Here is a 22,588-nt window from a genome sequence, read left to right on the forward strand (position 1 = left end):
ACAACTGGGAACTGGCACTCTTTTCCCACGTGCTTTAGCTTTTTTAGTTAATACTGAACAACAAAACATCAAGGTTCACATATACTCGTGTTAATGGTCACAGCAGGAAAAGCAACAATGCCTGCAATTAACACATCATCCTGAAATTAGTGCTATTGCATTAAGGGGATGTTGTTGATCTGAAATCTAGTCAAATTAGGGTAAAAAACATATCAATATAGTTCCAGTGTGGCTTGTTGCCCCAGCATCACTTATTTACGATCCTACACCTCCACCAGCTTTCTTCCATTTCAAAAATAACTCTGTGCTTCTGTTGCTGTATAAAACAATGGGACGCAAAGATGATGTGTGTGAGTATGAGAAGAGCTGTCAAAAGTATCAAACAGGGAGGGAATGCACATAGGCACTGAACTAAGAATCTGCACTCCTATGCAGTTTAGAGGAGGCTGCAGGGAAAGATTCATTCTGTCCTCTGAATTACTTCTGATTCCAAGAAGTGCCTAAGTTCACCATTAGATGCTTACAAGCTAGTCCCTGTGAAAACCACCTTTCCCTACTCTATCTTCCAGTTACAATTACCTTAGCATTATACTAATTAAAAAAACAAAAAAAAAGGTGGTAGCATGACTTTTACATTAAGCAGTATTTGGAGCTATAAATCTTAAAATCTATGTGCAGAAAGCTTGGCTGGAAGACAACGGAACTCTTATTAGCCATTTTATTTTACTTCTACAACTCATTCCAAATATAAAAGCCTTGCTGGCCTATGTAATGCTACATTAAGAATTTCCAACAGCATCCATTCATCTGACATGAAAAAAAAAGTGTTTTCCATTACTTACCACTATAATGTGCAAAGCACTGGCTGGCACAAAAATTTATTCAGTTAAATACAAAAGGAGAGCAAACTTGTGTGTCAGCCAGGACAAGACACCAAAAGGATGTATTTACCCTTTAACCTCCAGTCAACTAGAAACTACTCAACAGGTACATGGTTTCATTGATGTTCAAATGCAACAAATGAAATGGTTAGTGTAGGAATGGCTTGCTCCAAAGTTAAAACAGCAGCATATTAGACAGCACAGAAGAAAAATTATGTTCAGCTTTCTCTTTCAGAATGGAAGAGGAGAATCATAGAAACATAGAATGGCCTGGGTTGAAAAGGACCACAATGCTCATCCAGTTTCAACCCCCTGCTATGTGCAGGGTCTCCAACCAGCAGACCAGGCTGCCCGGAGCCACATCCAGCCTGGCCTTGAATGCCTCCAGGGATGGGGCATCCACAGCCTCCTTGGGCAACCTGTTCCAGTGCATCACCACCCTCAGAGTGAAAAACTTCCTCCTCATATCTAACCTAAACCTCCCCTGTCTCAGTTTAAAACCATTCCCCCTCGTCCTATCACTGTCCAGTCTTGTAAACAGATGTTCCCCCTCCTTTTCTATGCTCTCTTCAAGTATTGCAAGACCACAATGAGGTCTCCTAGGAGCCTTCTGTTCTCCAAACTTCCCAGTTAATGCTTCCCATTACTCTTGTAGCCCACGAGTGTTCCTTGCTATATTTAAAGGGTTTTTTTCTGCCTTTTACCAAGGAACCCCACTACAACTTTAAAAAACAGTGACTAAGGCCATTACTCTCTATTTTTCCTACAGCAGACATGACTGCTACATAAAACCAATACTGCTTACAGGACATGCAACATGAAAAGTTCTTTCCTAAGTGAAACCTCACAGAAAAGTCCAGGAAAACTTAATTTGTTGCAGGCAAATCAAGTATGTGTTTTTTTTTAAACTGATCTGCTAAACTGCAGTAACAAAACATACTTGCTGAAAAGACCAGAAAAGGGTAAAAACATTTCTGAGCAACAGAAGCATAGATTACTTTGACATTTTTAAAAAGGAGTGGATAAGTGAGTTAGGTTAACAGCAAGGAGCAGTTGAATGCATTCCATACAAAAATAAAGAACTTGTTAGATACATCACAAATTGCCCTTAATCAAAGAACCTTGTTTGTTGGCTGGTCAGTTTGTTGGTTTTCTTTCCAGAGAAAATAAGAACAAAGCACAAGAGATTAGAACAAGCATACATACAGGTCATTGCAGGTGAACATAAAATAAACCCAGAACTTCTGCTAGCACAGGAATGGAGGATGATCTCATCCCATTCTGTGGCCAGCAACTGCTCAGTACCTCTAGTTTTCTTAAGGTCCAGGGAAATTTCCTTAATGGTGAAATCAGTGTGGAAAGGAGCAATTTGTTCACGAAGAATCAAAAGGTGTTTTATTAAGAAAAGCTGTCCATCAACCTGGGTCTAGAGCATAACAAGAAAAAACATATGCATTACATGTGAAGAGCAACCATTAAGTGAAAAGAACAATTTCAACACCTTCACTTGTGTTAGCTACCTTCCTGTAACACGTACTAATAATCTTACTAATAACATTTTTCCATTAGTCTGAAGTGCCATTAACTACATTCCAGCATCGACAAGCTCCACTTACTTACGGCTCACATACTCTGCTCTACAGAAGCAAACTTTATTCACATTTGTTGGAAGATAGGGATTATAGAGCTACATTACTAAATGCCCACATTAGGCACAGGCATCCATTTTTTTGAAAGACACTAAATTATTCTTCATAAAGGACAGGAATTATTTCATGTAATTCATATAAAGTTGAAAAAACTTGAGGTTGTAAGATTGTTTTTCATCATTGAGATGATTAAAAAGCCTAAAAGGCAGCTAATCAAGATTATTAGAGAAACATTAACCATGCTACAGTGCAAAGATCTTACGAGGCATTTTTCTCATATCATTAAATGCAAAGCTTAATTTCTACACTGTATGGCAAAGATATAAAGAATAAAACAAGGCCAAGTTCATACCACATCTTGAGACTATTAGTTTTGCACTGCTTGTTTTTTTAGCTGTGTGCTCTATACTGCATGCAGTTTTTCATCTTCCATGTTCATGGCTCATTGAGGTAAATGGGGGAGGACTCAAGAATTGGCATTTGCCTTTGCAGGCTGGAACAGAAACTTGACATGATATAATGAAAAAGTAAAGAAACCAGGTTTAAAGCTACAATTTTAAAACAAAGAAATGTTCACTAAAAAATACGTGAGAGAATGGTTTACTGAGGTTCTTTTTTGTTCATACATGCAGAATTTCATCAATTAATGTTACATTAACATGCATCCATACAAGGCTGGATGGATAATTAGCTGCAGAAACCTGTATTAGATATATAAGACATAATTACATGATTAAGCAAGAAGGAAATGTGGCTTGAACTTATTTTTAGAGGTACTACGTGTAAGAGGTTCTGTTCTTCAAGGGACACTAAAAAGAAATACTTCACAATAATGTGAATAAAAATTATCTCTTTCATTACTAAATACTTACTGTTCATATGGAAAAATCCTACAAGTTTAGCCTATCAAGTGTTTATTATAAGTATATTATAAGTATATTATAAGTATCTATTGTTTTTAAAATAAACTTTATTTCCTGGCTGACAGGAATTAGCAAACACTACAGTATTTGCATTAAATAAATTCTAATATTAAAAGAAACAAAACAAAACAACCAAAAGGTAAAACAAAATAATTACGTAAAAGTAGCATGGAAGGTAAAAATGACTCGATGAAACTGCACTGAATTCTGAGCAACAAATGCCAGATCAAAGCTTTTGATTATGGACAGTTCAGAGCAAAGAATAGCAAAGAATACTTATCCTATCTTTCCAGGGATGTTAACACTTGGAAAGATTTTTGAAAATTCAAAAAACAGAGGCAGAGGAAAAGAGAAAAGAATAACAGGCAATGGCAACAAACAAGTAGCAGAGACTTCCAGTAGAATGCTTGTTCAGGTATCACTTGACTAAATTCACATGAGCTGCTGCAGTCTGTAAAAACGACTGCTGTGATGTGTATTTTACCTTTTCAGACAGGCTTGCATGTGAATTTATTAACCATAAATAAACACTAGCAATTCCAGCATGTCTCAGGGGACAGAGCAACATGCTTTCACTAAGATTTCAATGGAATTCTGCACGGCTGCTTCATGGCTTTAGGCATACATGGTGTAAAGGGAAAAAAAAAACCAAACAGTTAAGCCCAAAGCACAGATTCTGACCTTGTTTTTGCTGATAGAATCAGCAGCTCCGAGCAGTGAATGGACGCAGGCAGATAAGGCTTCTTGTGATAACCCCTGAAACACTGCCCTCTGCAGGGAAGAGAAAATCAGACAAAAAAACGTCAGCAGAGCTTCAGCAGAATGCAGAGTTGAGACTTGCAAAAGTTATGCTTATCAGTAGATAAAACTCTAGATTAGCTACATCTTGTCTAAATGCAATACAACAGGCTAAAGCTTTGATACACAGAAGTTTGCTACAGCACTCAGACTGGATACAAGTACACACCAAAGTATGTGTATGCCCCAATTCACCCTCAACTTGGATCTGCACCTGAGTCTGTGACACCAACACACCGACAGCCACACGCATGAACCTTACTTCTCAAGTGCCCAGGCAAGCACATGTGTGTAAAATGTAAACTTGCAACAGATGTGAGATCGTTTGAGTGATTTAACCCTAAGCAAAGCCAAAGTACTTTGCTATGGGCCAAGCTAGTAAGAAACACGACAGATGCCATGGCCTGGGGGGCACACTGATCAAGCTGCTGCAGCCACACTGCATGGCTGAGCCAGCCCCATGAATGCAGGCAGCCTCTGCCAGCACTTCCACGTAGTGCATGGCAGCCCCAACTGTCCCAGGGGGTGCCAGTACCACTTCATTTACTTCTTCTCCTACCAAAAGGATGCAGGCAGGACATATTGACTCTGCCAGCACACACACCCTGTTAATTAACTATATCAACAATTCAAAAGTCACCCCTTCTCCAAGTTTCTAGCCAAAAACAGTGTCAAATCACCATTTATGTTTAATGAGATTGATAAAGCAAGCAATGAAGCATTAATATTTTCCAGTTTCTTTTTAAGTAAATACCACACTGGAGGCAGTTTCTCGTAACACCTATCATAGATACCGTGAGATGCACTAAGCATATATTAGGATGGAAGACATACAGAGAAGCAAGAACACTCACAGTGTGTTTCTCGGACTTACTAGCTGTTAAGTGACAGACAAAAATCAGGTTTTGATGTGCAAATCTCAAAATACTTGTGAAGTAAATACTACAGTTGCTTCTGCTAGACATGAAGATTTCCTCTGTCTTAAACTGTGGATATTGTAAACATTGTTTGCTGTGTCAGTACCCTGTGCTTTTGAAGATGTGGTACAAAAAACACGAGGAACATCTTCAAAATAGAGAAGCAATAGAGCCAGCATTTTTAAATCAGAAACACCACCCAGTCTGAGGAACTGAAAAGTACACAGCAAGAAACACGTTCATCCAGGGATTTCAGCAACAGGGTCATTCCATAAAAGTGAGCCAGTGCTTTCTATTCTACCTTTTCCCCATCACTCCTCAACTTTGGTTTACGTATCTTAAGCATCACATACTGAAAATACATTTGTAATAGCAAAAGGAATGGATGTACAGGCCAGCATACTTTCTTCTCATTCTACAAGCACAAAGTTGACTTGGAAATAATGACTAGAATTTGTCAGTCCACACGTTTTACATAAAGCAAAGAAGACCAATAAGAGGTAACAGAGGCCAACAACTGTCCATTCCTTTTAGACTGAAATATTCAGAACTGGTTCCACACGCCTCACTTAAAAAATGAGAAGACTTTTTGCATACGTCTATACATCTGTACAGTTTGGAGAGACACACAAGGGTCCTTCTGACAGTAGGGTACCACATGCCGTGCAGATCTGCTGGTGAGATGGTGGACTGCTGTCTGGGATTAAGGGATTCCGCTGAACCTATTTAAAAGTAAAATTCATGCATGAATGACAAAGCCATCCCCCATCCATCCTTCCAACTGCAGCACTGACTGCACTTCACACTGACTCCACAATAATTCACAGAATCACCAAGGTTGGAAAAGACCTCCAAGATTATCAAGTCCAACCATCCACCTACCACCAATATCTCCCCACTAAACCACGTCCCTCAGCACAACATCTAAATGTTTCTTCAACACCTCCAGGAACGCTGCCTCAACCACTTCCATTGGTCTTTGTCCTTCTGAACAGGACAGAACTAGATTACTGATGTATAATAAGGCACGCAGCTGTGAAAGACATGAATACTTGTTTTCACTGATGGCCCAACTTCACCTTTCTGAAGGAACTAATTTTACAGGCATGTCTCCAATGACTCCCCTTCCTCAGCTCAACAGCTGAAATGCTCAATTACAGACAAGTGTGGAAACAAAACAGTTTGTGAGCACAGAACTACACAACTTACCCAGAAGGAAAAGAAAAAACAAACATCCCATCCATCTTATTCTTTCATGCTTTTCTTTCTATAGGGCATAATTCTACATGAATTAAACAGCTGCAGAAAATGCAGGGTTTGAACATCATTTCTATTGCAGTGAGGAGGGTGTAAAAAAAAAAACAAAAAACATTTCCTCCTGGATAACTTCTGACACCTCTTTATGCCCAAGACAGATTTTCACAGCACCTGACAGAAGCCCTGCATTATTTTCTTTTCCTCCTAAAATCTTGGGCAATATCTAAGTCAATAACACTGTAACTCTGATTCTCATCAGCAATCATCCAAAAAAGGAGAGGTGCTTAGAAGTGCTTGTTCCATCATTAGCACTTATAAGGTGCTTAGGTGGCAAGTGTGGGAATTCATCAATATCCTTCTCCCTTTTACAACAGAATACTTATTGTCACAGTCATTAGAAGGCCTGTAAGACCTTAGCTGTTGGTTTGAGGTTCCTAGGCTACTTGTCAGTCACTTCAGCTGCTCATGCAGGCATAGGAATGAAAAAGAGACACTTTGAAGGGTAAATAATCCCAATCAATTAATCTGACAAAGTGAGATATATTTCATACCAGATTTAACTAAATTGCAGGACTCGGGATCTTCTAGCCGGACATCTGAAAACGAAGCTTCAGATGGCAGCTTCTTCTGTTCCTCTTTTAAGCTCTGTGCAATTTGCTGCAGAGGAAGACACAACACAAAACAAACTATATTATATTTATTATTTAAACTGGATTATGCTGTTTTGATTACAATAGAGAAAAGAGAACTAAATTGCCAAAGAAATCAACTATACTCAGCTCACCAAAGGAATGAGAACAAACTAAGTAGAGACAGCTGTTTCCAAAATAGTAACTGAAACACTTCCAAGCCAATCTAAGATTCACAAGCACTACCCAGAGGCATGTAAAGCACTTTTCTTTCCACTTTGCCTGTTTTTACTGATCTCCAAAGATTAACCAGTCGATACACCTAGAAAGAAAAGCTCAGAACAGGGGAACCCAATCCAACATTTAATTGGATTTCATAGAGATAATCGCTATGATGGCTTTATTGCTATAAATGTTAGGTGCAGATGGCCTTGAAGTGCTCTCCAGTTTATTCCCTGCAGGAGTTCAACAAAAAGCTTTCAACACTTCCACACTTCAACCTTTTTCACCACTGGGTCTGCTTTAAAGCGACTGCAGGCAGCAAGAATGGGCAAAGCACTCCATTAATATTTGAGTAGAACAGCACAAGAAATACTCCTGCCCTGTGCTTTTAACATTTTAATAATTCATTTACTCAGTCATAAGGTCTCTCTGAAAAATAAGGTTTTGAGATATAAAAAGCAATCAAACAACAAAATGAATCCCCAAACCGGATAGAAAATGGAGTCATGTGAGGACACATGAAGAACAGCATAATTGCTCTCTAGAATGAACTGGAGAGATCGCTTTCCTCCTCTTCCTAAGCAAACAGCCACAGAACTCCTGCTAAAAAATACGATCTTGCAGAAGCAAGCAGTACAGAGGCCTGTCTACAGAAGTCATAGCTAACATAAAATTATCCAAACCATTCCTTCATCTAGTTATATTCACTTCAGTAAGAAATACCGTGCTCCAAACAGTTACACTGCTAACGCTTATGATCGCTGTCTGATCCCATTTAGTTACGTTGTGTGGGATTCTCAATTACTGGTTTGGTCTTCTCCACAAAAACTTATTGATCATTAAACTTCCAGCATAAAGGGCAAGGATTCCATTAAACTCACTTGCTTCAGGATTTGTAAATGCTTTGCTAAAATCCTATTAACATCATCTGTCATCACGAAGGCATGAACTGTAACATAGCAAATGCTATAAGCATGTATAAAACAAGATTATAGCAATGTGAATTTGGCACAAAGAGGCTTCTCACTATATTTGTTCATTTAGAGGCAATAATTGAACAGAACCGGGTCCACTTAGACAAAATTTTCTTCCAGCCCACAGAAATACAAACACACATAAAACACAGAAGCTTTAGAGCTAAGTAACACTTGTTTCTGAAATCAAACAACATATTGACTTCTCAGCCGCAATTAAGTCCTCTGATTTGTAAAGACTGCCAGCTATTCTGGTACTTAAAAGTAAAGCAGAATGGAAAAATGAAATATGAATCTCGCCAAGCCATGCTGGAATTGTCATTCTTCATCAACTCAATTCTCTGACAACTTGGAAACTTACAAAGAGAATGGCAGGAGCTATTTTGGGAGAATTTGTATTATGCTGGTTATTAAATCTAAGAGGAAAATTTAAGAAGCTTCAAGGTTAGCTAAAACCATTAACTTTGAGAAATATCTTCAGTCCGACATAAAGTGCTTTCTGACATCTAGTGTAGGGTCATAATTTAATCAGTAGAATCATAGAATCACAAGTTTGGAAGAGACCTGGAAGATCATCTAGTCCAACCACCCTCCCATCACCAGTGCTACCACAAGCTACTGAAGCAAATCTCATAGCTCCTCATCCAGACACCTCTTGAACACTGCCAGGGATGATGACTCCACCACCTCCCTGGGCAGCCATTCCAGTGCCTGACCACTCTGGGAGAAAAAAGGTGACACTTTGATAGTGCCAGTAATAACAAACCTGAAAAACAGAAACAAGATACCACACAAATGTATATACAAGGAAAACTAAACCAAGGGCAATAAAATGTAATCCTATACCTCCATCATTTCCAACTTGTCAGGATATGCAAGATCTCCCGGAGCAGGTTTGTAGCCTATGATATCAGTCTGAATGTAAATATGTGTCCTGTAGACAAGACGCTCTTGTACATCTTCTAACATCTGCTTGACGCCGGCAGCAAATGCACCTAGTTGTTCAGCTGACAAAGGTTATAAAAAGAAAGACACAAACCTGTGAATTTCACTACACAACAATTTTATAGATGCAGAAGTTTAGGCATCACCAATACAGAACTGGCACAAAACTGACTGACCGCAGAAGTCAGAGCATTCTGGGAACAGCGGCACGCAGACAAATTTGTGACTCTGACACTGCAGCCATTCTAGCTCTCCAAATTCACATCACATGTGAATATGGGATCTCACAACATCAGACTCATGTTAAAGTTAAGTATTTGGATTGCTTAAAAATTAGGTTCATCAGTGCATTTCTGCCTGCATACCCGACTCATCTGCTTTGGTCTTACCACAGCCAATGCCTGCAGTACAGCTATCAAAAGGCTGATAAGCTAACACACCTACCTACACAATAGAGCAGATGACTCAAAGCAGCTCAAGTCCAGCTTCAGAACTACTGCAGCAGCCTGAGTTTAAGTAGCAAACAATAACTTCTTACGATTAGCTAAAGACCTTGTGACATGTTTTTTCCTCATTCCAGATTATGTTACAATCCCACTTCAAGGAATATGAGCAATCCTTCATGGTTCCAAACACAAAGAGCTTCTCTGTGTTATACACCAGTTGCCAAGTATGAGCTCTATTTATCATTTGGTGCAAGACTGAGAAATTATTCCATTACACACTGATAATGAGAAAGGCAGTGAGTTGCCAAATATTATTAACTTTATAGTCATCTCACTTCTAATAGAACATTAACACTTAAAACTCAAAAATCTCTATCAACTTCACAGCTGAAGTTCCAATTTCTAGTCTAAGAATCACCATGAAATGAGAATGAAAAAAATCAGGTGTGCATTCCTTTTATCATCATGCATACACAAAGTTCTATATGGATGATGCTTCAGCAGAGCCAAGTAAAGCAATTCATTCATTTGAAAAGATTCATTTAAATCAGTCTTGGAGCATGGATGCACACTGGGTGAATGCTTACTTTTATTTGTAAAATCTAGAGAAAATAGTACTCTGTAACACCAGTCTACTAATTTAAGTGAAGACAGAACAGACTCATAAAGCACAGACCTTTTATAAACACAAAAAATTATAATTTAGTTCAAATAACCCTACCACAGGTTTAACACATCATTTCTCTCATTAGAGAGAAAAGAAAACCTAGGGAGATTGTTGCCTATGCAAATGAATGATTGTGTCAATTAAGAAGGTAGTGAAGAGGAATCAGATTCCATCTGAGTTACCATTGTTCTGCACATGATCTTCAAGCATCTCATTTTTGAGGATCCCACAGAGTTCAGACAGAGTCTCCAAGTGAATAACGTGGATGATCATTGGCCGCAGGACATCATATAAGGAAAGACACAGCTTCTCCAAGAGTTCACTGTGAAATAAAAATTAAACACAGCAAAACACTTTCAGGATCCCACAGTAACAAACTAAAATCATATCACAAATACAAGCTATTTTTATGCCAAAAATTTCTTAAATGAGGACGAGAAAACATGTTATCATAGAAGTCTTAACAATGGACTGTTTAAAACAGCAACCCTCTGATTTCCTACCAAGTCTCCTATGAGATGCAGAAGACTTTAAAATGGAAGAACAGTTTTTAATTCTAAGGCAATCAAACAGACAAGGACAACAAGAGTAACAACATGCAACCTGGTAAAACAGTAACCCCTCCTAGGCTGAAAGCAGAAAGTTTTATCAGCCTTATTAAATACAACATTCAATTTCTACTCTTGTCAATGCAAATCTCTACTCTTGTCAAGACTCTTACATCTGTATACAGACACCTTACTCCTTACTATTATTTCTTCAGAGCACCTCAGTGTTTTAGAAAAAAAGGAGCTTATTTATTATGCACCTAAGAAAAAGCTGATGAGGTACCTATACACTTTCCTCATAACATCTTAATTAGTTATAAGGAAGAAAAGGAAATACATATATATTTTTTTAATGAAGGGAGATAACTACATTTAATTGATTCAAAAATAATCAGAAGTTTTTTTCTTATTCTTGATATACAGTGCAATAGCTATGAAATTTCTGAAGAACACTCTACGCTGATTTCAATGAAGGACATTTACTTTAGGATTTGGACTGTGTTAGCTAAATTGTCTCTTCAACCAGCTGAGCCCAAATTCTGAGCATGTCTCACATGAGACCTAAGTATCTCAGGAAACAGCTTCTTAAGTTAAAGAAGCTGCATCATAACCACAGTAACTCTTCGCTGATTGGTTCAACTGTGTAAACTTCTACAGTTATTTCCAAAGCAACTGTGTATTCTTTTAGACATTTACATTATTGGAAGGAGAAAAATATTTTCCAATATTGGATATTGGAAAATCAAAACAAACAACAACCAAACAAACAAAAAAACAAGACAGGAACATCAAATTCTGATGCATAAAATAATCTAAGATTTTATTTCTTGCTGGTTCTCACCAAACTGCTTCAATACCACCATTTGCCATGTAATGCTTTATCACAGGACAGTAAATACTATATGCAGGAAGACAAAAACAGCATGTACCACCTACTCCAGTTTTGGTGTTGGTTTCGTGAAGAACTCATTGTAAAGCTGATGCTCATCCTGGCATACATGGACCATGAAGGCACAACCACTTCGCACCTGCATTCAGACAAGCACAAATAGTTGACTATTCAATGATTTTCCTTCCATCAGCACCAAAGGACATGTGTTACATAACTGCTGTTGTGATTAAACTGAAGCTGTGTGAAATTCAAGAAGCTCAACTTCTGACCCTTTTCATTTCTGATGAAATTTAAGTAACCACATTTTATGCTTCTGCAAATACCCCTGTGTGAGGTTTGTAGCAAAGTTTTTTCAGAAGAATCTTTCACAAGACACTTGAAAATACCAATAGATACTTCATGCGATTCAAAAACACACATAATTTTCATGATTCTGTGTGTAAACAGTTGAATTAAGTAAATGACTTTTACTGAGAGAAGAAAAAAACAGAAGAAATGAAAATATATGAAAATCAACAGGTAATCACTCTCCTCCTACCAGAGCACAATGGTCTCTGTTGTTCTGACTGGTCAACTCTGTAACGGTGCTGGAGATACTTGGACCAAGCAAAAGTTCCCTCTGGTCAAGGTAACATTGATGGATTTCATTGAGAACTTGTTGATACCTATCAGACGACAGAGAAATTAGAACAGTAAATGCACCCTAACGCTCACTTTCTGTTAAACAAAACCTTCATTCTAATAATCACTTTGGAATCTACATCATGTTGATTTCTAAAGATTTATAGAATCACAAGGTTGGAAAGGACCTACAAGATCATCTGGTCCAACCATCCTCCCATCACATCTGCTACCACAAGCACTAAACCAAATCTCACAGCTCCTCATCCAGACGCCTCTTGAACACTGCCAGGGACGGCGCCTCCACCACTTCCCTGGGCAGCCATTCCAGTGCCTGACCACTCTGAGAGAAAAAGTCCTTCCTTATGTCTAATCTAAACCTCCTCTGGCACAACTTGTGGCTGTTTCCTCAGGTCCTGTTTGCTGCCCAGAAGAAGAGGCCAAACCCCTCCTCATCACAATCTTCCTGCAGGCATTTGTAGAGTGCAATGAGGTCTCCCCTGAGCCTCCTCTTCTCCAGACTGAACAATCCCAGATCTCTCAGCCACTCCCCATAAGACTTGTGTTCCAGATCCCTCGCAGCTTTGTTGCACTCCTCTGGACATGCTCCAGGGCCTCAATGTCTTTCTTGTAGTGAGGGGCCCAAAACTGAACACAATACTCGAGGTGCAGCCTCACCAGTGCTGAGCACAGGGGGATGATCACCTCCTCCCTCCTCCTGCTGGCTACACTATTTCTAATACAGGCCAGGATGGCACTGGCCCACTTTGTTTTAAAGAAGCAATGTGTTAAACTATTTTCACTAAAATAAAGATTTTAAGAACTTAAAATAGTTGAAAAAAAATCTGTAGACATACTCACTCTGGCATCTTTTCAGATCTCTGCTCTACTTGTTCAATAAGAGTCTACTCAACAAAAAACAAAGAAGTTACTGTCAGTAAATGAATATTTGTAATCAGTGGAAAATAACTTAGAATTATTTTTTCCCTTGCATAGTTATTGTGCAATCCTTGCATTCACACTACTAATAAATTCAAAACCCACTTCAGAGCTTTATTTTTAAGTTACCTGCCAACCTACTTACTCTGACTTTGGGAGCAGCTGCTCTGAATTTTACGTAAAACAACGTGAAGGCATTGTCAGAATTTGGCACTGCTGAAGGATCCTTCAAAACAACAACAAAAAAGAGATGAAGAATTGGTTAAAATGGAAAATACTGTATTTGGCTTCTAGCATTAACTGGCTGAGATAATTAGGCTCTAAAACAAAGACCTGCATTTCTACTGTCTTCAGCACTTTCCACCTAGAAAGGTATGCTTCTTTTAGAACTCTGATCAAGCCAGACAAAACAAACCCCACATTAAAAGCTTCAACCAACAGTTTCTATAGCAAAAGTTACTTTCAGTAATTAAGGCATTCTCCATCAGAGCCAACAGCTTCCTCTGGATCTGCCACAGTACTACTGACTGCTGTTCTTTGGTCTGCAGTACAACAACGGAACAAAGTTTCCCTTGTACCTATCAGTTCCAAAGCTGAGAAGCAAAATTTCAGGTCACACTCAAGTTTCAGATGGTCAGAATTTGAGATACTTGCTCCTGTAGCTCCTCAGACCACCTGGGCACACAGCTAAAATCTGCAGGAATTCCAGCACTTATAGGCACAGCAGAAATCCTGTATAGCTACCAGTTTACTTCCCCTTATCTCCTTATGACATCAAAAGAAGCAAGTGCCCTTTCTTCAAAACAACATGAGGACAGGAAAACTCTTCTGCCTTTCTTGTGAGCAACCTGATCCTCCTTCAACAAACACAGACCAAAATGCCAGAATGTTTAAAACACTTGCATACGAGGCACAACAACATTAATTCTCACCAGCCTTTTTTCATCCCTTACAACATCTCTGTGGTCATGCAATAACAAAACTCAACAATTGGCCACAACCAATTCTAGCAGATACCAACATTAGAAGTTTCAGAGAACTGAGCAAAACACCCACAAACTGAACACGGAACATGTTCAGCACCATTTAACCAACTTTACTCTGAGGGTATCCATCAGCAACAGCTTTCATTAAAAATGTCTGCAATCCCTCTTTCTTTGTTATCCTCTGATTCCCAGCTCTTGCATTAACCCTTGAATTATTCTCCACAACCTCCAAACCTGATCCCCCCAGTTCCACATTTCTGTCATGCACCCTTATTTGTCAACACAAACTGCAGCATGTATTGTGGCTGATTCAGAGCTACTGGGCACAAACCAGGCCAACAGGCAAAAAAACACTGAAGAAAACTACACAGTATTACACTACACATTTCAGTACAGCTCAAGTTACCACTTACTGTTTCACCTTACCCTTTTCATTAACTGGTTTGTGAGGTTTTGCAGCGTGTTCACAGTGTATGTCTTGATAAGGTGCATAGCTTTCAGAAGGCATTGTTTAAATTTAGTCAAATATACAGGATAGTCTTTAAAATTTGGCTGAAAGAAATAAGAAATCCATTCGAAATAAGAACAGTAGAAGAGTTAAAAGTTTATCAAAAATAAAAATACTATTTTACTAGCTAGAAATGATAATTTCCACACACTAACGGCAGCATTTTATTAAAATCAAGCAGAATATTAAGTATATATTCAGTAAAAAATTTTACATGTATAAATATAAACAGTCATCTCCTCATTCTTACTGGCAGACAGAATATTCTAAAGGAAAATAAAACCTGCTTGAATAGTTGTGAAACTTAAGATTTAACTAAAAACAATTGAGAATCACTTACATGGGATGAAATATATGCAATACAATCATCAAGCTTAGCCAGCATGGGAATGAATCCTTCACTGTTCACAGACAAGGTAGGGGAGTTCAGTTTCTTTGGAAAAAAAGACAAAGTATCATTGCAAGAATCAATGCAACTTTGTTTTAGTGACAAAGCTCAAAAGATTGGTACACTTTCATTTACCAATGCTCTTAGCAGTGCAGTAATACTTACTGTGTTGATGTTCTCCAGCTCGTTGAAATACGACAGCTTCTGCTGGATGTTTTCAGCCAAGTCAACAAGTTCTGACTATTAAAAATAAAGAAAATCATTAAGTTAGCATGCAATTTTATATCTAAGAAACATTCAGCTTCCTTTCAGCACACATCAGTGTTAACCAGCTCCAAATAACCTGCACCCAAACACATACAATAAAAGATGAGGAATGCAGCAGTGTATGCATGCTTGCTCTTCTCTTTCACACTTGCTTTCTCTCATATCAGAGAAAGACACATAACTTTCAAAAATGTCTGCTCTGTGGGTTTATCAGCATTCCATAGGTACTCCTGCATATACAAGCTGTGCTGTCATTAGTATTTCAGAGAACTCTAAGAGACCTGTATTACAGAATTGGAGCTGTTCAGAGTTCTCCTTTTTCCAGTTTTGAGTATGTCAAATCATCCACAAAAATGCAGAAAAGGTCAGAACAGATTTGCAGAGACATTAAATTTGAAGCTACTTTCTCTTTCAATACATTGATCCTGCTTCCATGTGCACTGAAGCAGCCCACACTACCCAGCAAATATACAGCAGGACAAAAGTTGTTGGGGCTATACACTGACGCACACACTATTTTTACTTGAACAAAAATCCCTCACCACGTACAAAATAGGGACTTTATACCAATTTAGACACTGTAGTTGCTGTTTCTAATTCTGACCTACATATTTAGGTGTGATTGTCCCCCTCTACTCAGCTCCTGTGAAGCCCCAGCTGGGCTTCTACTGTGCGCAGGCCTGGGGCCCCCAGTACAGGAATGACATGGAGCTCTTAAGAGGGTCCAGAGAAGGGCCACTAAGATGATCAGAGGGCTGGAACACCTCTGCTATGGGGAAGGGTTGAGGGAACTGGGCTTGTGTAGCTTGGAGAAGAGAAAGCTCCAGGGAGACCACATTGTGGCCTTCCAGTACTTGAAGGGAGCATATAAAAAGGAGGGGCAACAGCTGTTTACAAGACTGGACAGTGATAGGATGAGGGGGAATCGTTTTAAACTGAGACAGGGGAGGTTCAAGTTAGATATTAGGAGGAGGTTTTACACCCAGAGGGTGGTGACGCACTGGAACAGGTTGCCCAAGGAGGCTGTGGATGCCCCATCCCTGGAGGCATTCAAGGCCAGGCTGGATGTGGCTCCGGGCAGCCTGGTCTGGTGGTTGGAGACCCTGCACATAGCAGGGGGTTGAAACTGGATGAGCGTTGTGGTCCTTTTCAACCCTGGCCATTCTATGATTCTATGACTTAAGAACTTTCTTCTATCAACTACCTTGAAAAGTGGTTCCATTCACAAAGATGCACTGCTACTGTTGTAAGTGAAGATGAGAGCAGCATGTCCCCCAAAAAATTACTCATGTTTTTGTTCTCAGAAGAGATATCAAATCTTCTCTAGCATCCCCCTCCTACCAGGTACTTCTTTCTTTAAACATTTCAGCATAAGTAACAGATGAACTCCTACGTATGTGCTATGTCAGAAAAACAACAACGATTGAGACTAATTTTGGAGCAGGATCTTTACAAGTTACAAGTTCTGAAGTAGTCAGACCTTGTTGCATGCTATATCATGTCTCAAGAAATCCTTGCACCACTGACATTCTAAAGCCTAAGAAAGCATGTTCCCTATATCACTGATGGAATAGTTCAAGCAGAGAAAGAAAATACCTGAGAAATAAGCTGGAAAATGAAAAAGAATATTTCTTCACAAAAACAGCTCAAAATATGTCTGTAAATGATAGGAATTATTAATCTCAACAAAGCTTGCTGTGCAAATGTGGTCCAAAGCAAATGTAGGGATTGCCAGCATAGCTCACATAATCTCCTCAGCATAAGGAAGAAAACCTTTGGTTTATGGTACATCAGAAGCTTCCAGTAATCTTCCCAGCAAAGCTCACCTGCTCTTTCAAAAGCTGTTCACAGGCCTCATGCAGCGTTCCTGTCTTCGTGGACACAAAAAGATACTGTTTTTGCAGTGATTCCAGATGCTGAAGGGCACTATTGACATCATTCAGTATAGCATCGCACTGCTCCTGAAAGCCAGACAAGTAATCCCTCATCTGCCTAGAAAAAAGAGAATCATCAGGAAACAAGTAAAATTTCCCTTCCCACATTTCTAAATCCAACTACCTACGTGGAAACTGGCCCTACCTCTCCTAGTGTTAATTTGTCTCAGGGAATAAAAGACTCACACCAAACAAGTGTGTATGTCAAGCAGATGTTTCACGGCCTCCAGAAATAAAGAAGCTCTTGAAATAGCCACTGCAGTGACTCCATTGCCTTGGCATCCCTTACAGCAAAACTACAGAGAATGAAGCAACACACATTTCAGCTTGTCTACAGCATGCAAAGAATGTTTAGATGGACAACACAAATGTAGCAATTACTGCAGGCTACTGCTCACAGCTAAATTCTACCCACCTTGCTTCCACTAAGGCAATTTTCAGTTTCCATTTAGAAATGACTTTACTCTCCTAAAGTAGCTGCAGTCAACCACAGAGTTAAAACTTAGCATGAGGATTGAAAGAGGCCTAAATGAAAAAGACTTTGTATCTAATGTCACCAAGCCTGTCTGAGGCTCAGTGATGACAAACTCTAATGTCAAGTGGACCGTTTGACTTAAACACCATTTCACATGAATGACTCCTGGTGTCAGCTAAAACTTCTGAGTTCTTCTTTACCACATACAAAGCAGCACGCAGATTCACAGCTCTGATTAGCCTCATGCAATCAAGCAAAGAACCACTTTTGCTCCTCTGGTCTCCTGCAGATAATTACACATTGGCCACCCCACAAACCACTCTATGTTCGTGACACTGTGAGCATTTGCATGCCTTAATGTGAACAGGCCCACTGATATAGAGTGAGGCTGTCATTCTTTACACGTTTAATGATCTGAGCGCAGGCTTAGCATATGCTTAAAGCTCTGATTTTAGGAAATGCCACATCCAGAAATGTCAGAACAAGAGGAAGAGACAGAGCAAAGCTAAATGGAAAAACAAGAGGACTTCAGCACAATCTCTGTATAGCCAAGGGTAAGTTAAGTTTCAAATTGGGCCAGTTTCTGAAGAGGCCATCTGCAAATTTGGCTGAGCCATGCAGCCTTGAGGTAAAACACTTTTGAGGTATAAAACAAAAGTCAGTGGGAAGGGCCTCTTCAGGGGCTGATGGAAAAGTCAGTTGGACAAAAATAGATGAGAATGGCATGCCTCAGAAGTGGAGCTGAATAAAGCACCAAGGAATGCTGGCAATGCAGACACAACCTCACACATACAGTCACTGGTGAATGGTGACAGCAGAAATGACCACCACCACCATCTGTGGCCCAGAGCCTCCCTCAGAGAATGGCATTTCAACACCAGTGGCAGCAGAAAAGGCACAGGATAGCTCCTAGCATGCCTTTGTCTACAGCCTAGGTTGCCCAAGGAGGCTGTGGATGCCCCATCCCTGGAGGCATTCAAGGCCAGGCTGGATGTGGCTCTGGGCAGCCTGGTCTGGTCGTTGGCGACCCTCAACATAGCAGGGGGTTGAAACTGGATGAGCGTTGTGGTCCTTTTCAACCCAGGCCATTCTGTGATTCTATGACTCTATGATTAATATACTGGGCAGTTCCAAAGGAAATCTGTGTCTCTTAACTGTTCTGCCACACAGCAACAGCCTTAAGGATGGCAGCAGCACATTTAGCCTTCGAAAGCATCAGCTGCTGCAGAATTACCCAGCAGGTGAACCTGCACGTGTGTTAAGATTATATGGACACAGTTAAGTCCTTCAGGATTTAAGTTACTTACAACAAAAGGAACTGAGGAAGAACACGTACCTATACTTGGCACCTTCATCTTGATCCATCTGTGTCTGCAGCTGAGCAAACCAGGAGAAGAACTGGAAGAGATTTTATGGTGAGAACAACACACACCTCACATGCAATAAAATCAGTTACAAAAAGAAACCACCACACATTTATGAAATAGGAATTCAGGAGACGAGCTTTTGTTAAAAGCAACAAATTCAACAACTTAATTATTAATCAAGAGAAAATACAACTCTAACACTGAACTAAAATGAAAAGGAGTGAACTTCATCTCTTCTTATTTGCACAAAGAACCAACAGAGCTGTCACACTAAAAACTGGGGGGAGCTGCCATTCTTGTACATTATGAGCCACACCAAAGATATACCCTACTCTCTTATATTCACTCAAAATGGAAAAAGTATCCATTACTCAAAAACTTAGACTTCAACAATGTTTTTCCCTCATGTTCCTTCACACATATTGAAAACAGATGAAAAAAAATTTAACATAGCCTCCAAGAAGTGTGCAGGAGACACAGATATTTAAAGAACCCTCTGAAGACTACTGGCTCCCCAGCATCATTTACCTGCTGTGCTGTTTCAATTCTTTCATTCTCCATCCCCAGCATGGCAAATCCTTTCAGGAGAACATCTTCTGTGGATTCTGGCACTGCAGCTGTCAGTGCAACAGTCAACGACTGGGATGTCAGGCTGCATAAATCTTCAATGGGAAGCTGCTCACAAACACACAAAAACTTCAGTCAGACAGCTTAGAAGTTGGTACACCCAGCTCAAATACAGTAACACACTCCAAAGCTTCAATGTGAGAAAACTGCTGGCATTTACTTCTAGTGCAGGCACCTAAAATACTGCATGACAAACACAAAAGAAAGGATTTTTAGAAGAATAGTTCCTGTTGAACAGAAATTCTTACCCACCAGGATTACTTTTTTTTCCTAAGCAATAAAAATATGGAAACAAGCAAACTGGGAGAAATCTTATTTGAATACTATTAGAGGCCATTAATCAGCTTATACACTGAGAACAGTTTAGCAGAACAAAGACTGCTCTGTGATCTTTGTTAGGATAAGACCTTTCCGAATCACTTGACAACTGAAGCATGTTTCCTAGTGCTGAGAATAATATGAATAACGTAAAAGCAGAGAACAGTGTTAAAAACAACCTGGCAGCTCTCTGTAAGGTTGCTTACTCAGTAGAATGTTCATTATAATACCATTCTGGCTAAGAAAGAGCAACCAGGATTCACATGTTAAAAAACCAGGGTCTTAGGCCAAGGCTACATCAAAGGCAAGGGCCAAGGCCTTGGACATGGTCCCACACCACATCCTTATTTCAGAGATACAGATGTGAAGGTTGGGCTATCAGGTAGATAAAGAATTGGTTGGATTGTCACCAGAGGATTGATTGAAGCCAGAGGGTTCTTGCCAATGGCTTTAGGCCCAGGTGGAAACTGATCACAAGCAGTTTCTCACATTAAACTGTCTTGGGATCAGTGCTCTTCAACATCTTTACCAGTGACACAGACAGTGGCATTGAGTGCACCCTGATGATGACACCAAGCTGAGTGGTGTGGTTGACACAACGGAAGGAAGGAGGGGATGTCATCCAGAGGGACCTGAACAGGCTCAGAAAGTGGGCAAATGAGAACCTAGTGAGGGTCAACAAAGCCAAGTGCAACGTGTTGCATCTGGGTTGAGGCAATCCCAGATATGAGTACAGAATGGGAGAAGTCACTGAGAGCAGCCCTGTGGAGAAAGACTTGAGAATTCTGCTGGACACAAGGCAGCCCATAAAGCCAGCAGTATCCTGGGCTGAATCAACAGAGGGGTGGCAGCAGAGAGACGGTGAGAGAGGGGATTGTCCCCCTCTGCTCTGCCTTAGTGAGGCTCCATTTGGAGTACTGTGTCCAGGCCTGGGGCCCCCAGCACAAGAAGGATGTGGAGCTGTGGGAGTGGGTCCAGAGGACACAAAGATGCTCAGAAGACTGGAGAACTTCTGTGAAGAAAGGTTGAGGGATTTAGGTTTGTTCATCTTGGGAAAGAGAAGACGCTGTGGAGATCTCATTGCAGTTTTCCAATAACTGAAGGGAGCTTATAAGCAGGAGAGGGATCAACATTCTATGCAGGTTTGATAGTTACAAGACAAGGGAGAATGGCTTTAAACTAAAAGAGGAGAGATTTACATTAGATGTTAGGAAGAAACTCCTTACTCAGAGGGTGGTGAGGCCCTGGCACAGGCTGCCCAGAGAAGCTGTGGGTGCCCCTTATCTAGAAGCTTTCAAAGCCAGATCAGATGGGATCCTGGGCAGCCTGATCTCATGGGCAGCAACCCTGCCCATGGCAGGAGGGTTGAAAATAAACAGTCTATAAGGTCTCCTTCAACCTAAGCCATTCTATGATTAAAACACAGCCTGACTTATCTTGCTCACTATCTATATACCCTTTCCCCAAAATAGGCAGCTGGGGATTTTCCAGTGGCCACTACTGACCCTCCTTTTCCAACAGCTGAGGAGCTGCTGTCCTAACCCACTTCATTAAAAGCTAAAAACAGCCAGAGCCCTTAATGTCTCTGCATTCCTATTGTCCCAACTGTCAAATGTGTCACCTGTCTTGTTGCAAAACTGTTGGAGAGCCTTAAGAACACCCTCCAACAGCAGGACATCCTCCTAAAATCATTCTGGGTATCTGCCAGCTTTTACTCATGCAGTTACTGACAGCTCACATAAAAGAGGAAGCAGGAAGCATGAAATTTTACAGGTGTATTTCAGGAAGGAATTGGCTTACTCTCTCTCCTTTGTTACTGTAACCTTTCAAACACTTGCTGACAGCTAACTTGAATAGCTATATGGTATTATAACCTGCAAAATCATCTTCTTCAAATAGGAAACTCTCACAGGAAATGTAAACAGAGAGAGTGGTGAGGTGCTGGCACAGGCTGCCCAGAGAAGTTGTGGATGCCCCGTCCCTGGAGGTGTTCAAGGCCAGGTTGGATGGGACCCTGGGCAGCCTGGTCTAGCACTAAATGGGGAGGTTGGTGGCCCTGCATGTGGCAGGGGGGTTGGAGATTCATGATCCTTGAGGTCCCTTCCAACCCAGGCCATTCTGTGATTCTGTAACTTTATTACCCTTTCACAGAGCCATTAAGGCTGGAAAACACCTCTAAAATCATCTAGTTCAACTGCTACCGCATCCCTGCCCGCCCAGTAACCCATGTTCCTCAGTGCCACATCTGCACATTTCTTGAACGCCCCCAGCTATGGTGACTGCACCACCTCCCTGGGCAGCCTGTGCCACTGCACCACCACTCTTTTGGAGAAAAGATTTTTCCTAACATCCAACCTGAACTTTCCCTTGTAGACACAGCAGCAGGCGAGCATTCATAAATAACTCATTG

The 22,588-nt window shown here is 40.3% G+C and overlaps 1 protein-coding gene across 1 annotated transcript in view; it reads right to left on the reverse strand.

The window, feature by feature from the left end:
- COG3 (component of oligomeric golgi complex 3) overlaps positions 1-22,588 on the reverse strand; it is a gene marked incomplete at both ends in the record, with an annotated part of 29,243 nt that overhangs the window by 5,771 nt on the left and 884 nt on the right. Inside the window, 16 exons of the mRNA XM_079549627.1 lie at positions 2,187-2,307; positions 4,135-4,224; positions 5,766-5,890; positions 6,977-7,082; positions 9,097-9,257; positions 10,491-10,630; positions 11,793-11,884; positions 12,287-12,413; positions 13,231-13,274; positions 13,454-13,534; positions 14,721-14,846; positions 15,143-15,235; positions 15,356-15,430; positions 17,284-17,449; positions 19,203-19,264; positions 19,762-19,908. Coding sequence (XP_079405753.1) covers positions 2,187-2,307; positions 4,135-4,224; positions 5,766-5,890; positions 6,977-7,082; positions 9,097-9,257; positions 10,491-10,630; positions 11,793-11,884; positions 12,287-12,413; positions 13,231-13,274; positions 13,454-13,534; positions 14,721-14,846; positions 15,143-15,235; positions 15,356-15,430; positions 17,284-17,449; positions 19,203-19,264; positions 19,762-19,908 — 1,756 coding nt within the window. The remainder of the gene's footprint in view (positions 1-2,186; positions 2,308-4,134; positions 4,225-5,765; positions 5,891-6,976; positions 7,083-9,096; positions 9,258-10,490; positions 10,631-11,792; positions 11,885-12,286; positions 12,414-13,230; positions 13,275-13,453; positions 13,535-14,720; positions 14,847-15,142; positions 15,236-15,355; positions 15,431-17,283; positions 17,450-19,202; positions 19,265-19,761; positions 19,909-22,588) is intronic.

This window comes from Tetrao urogallus, assembly GCF_951394365.1.
Source record: "Tetrao urogallus genome assembly, chromosome: 1".
Taxonomy (NCBI): domain Eukaryota; kingdom Metazoa; phylum Chordata; class Aves; order Galliformes; family Phasianidae; genus Tetrao; species Tetrao urogallus.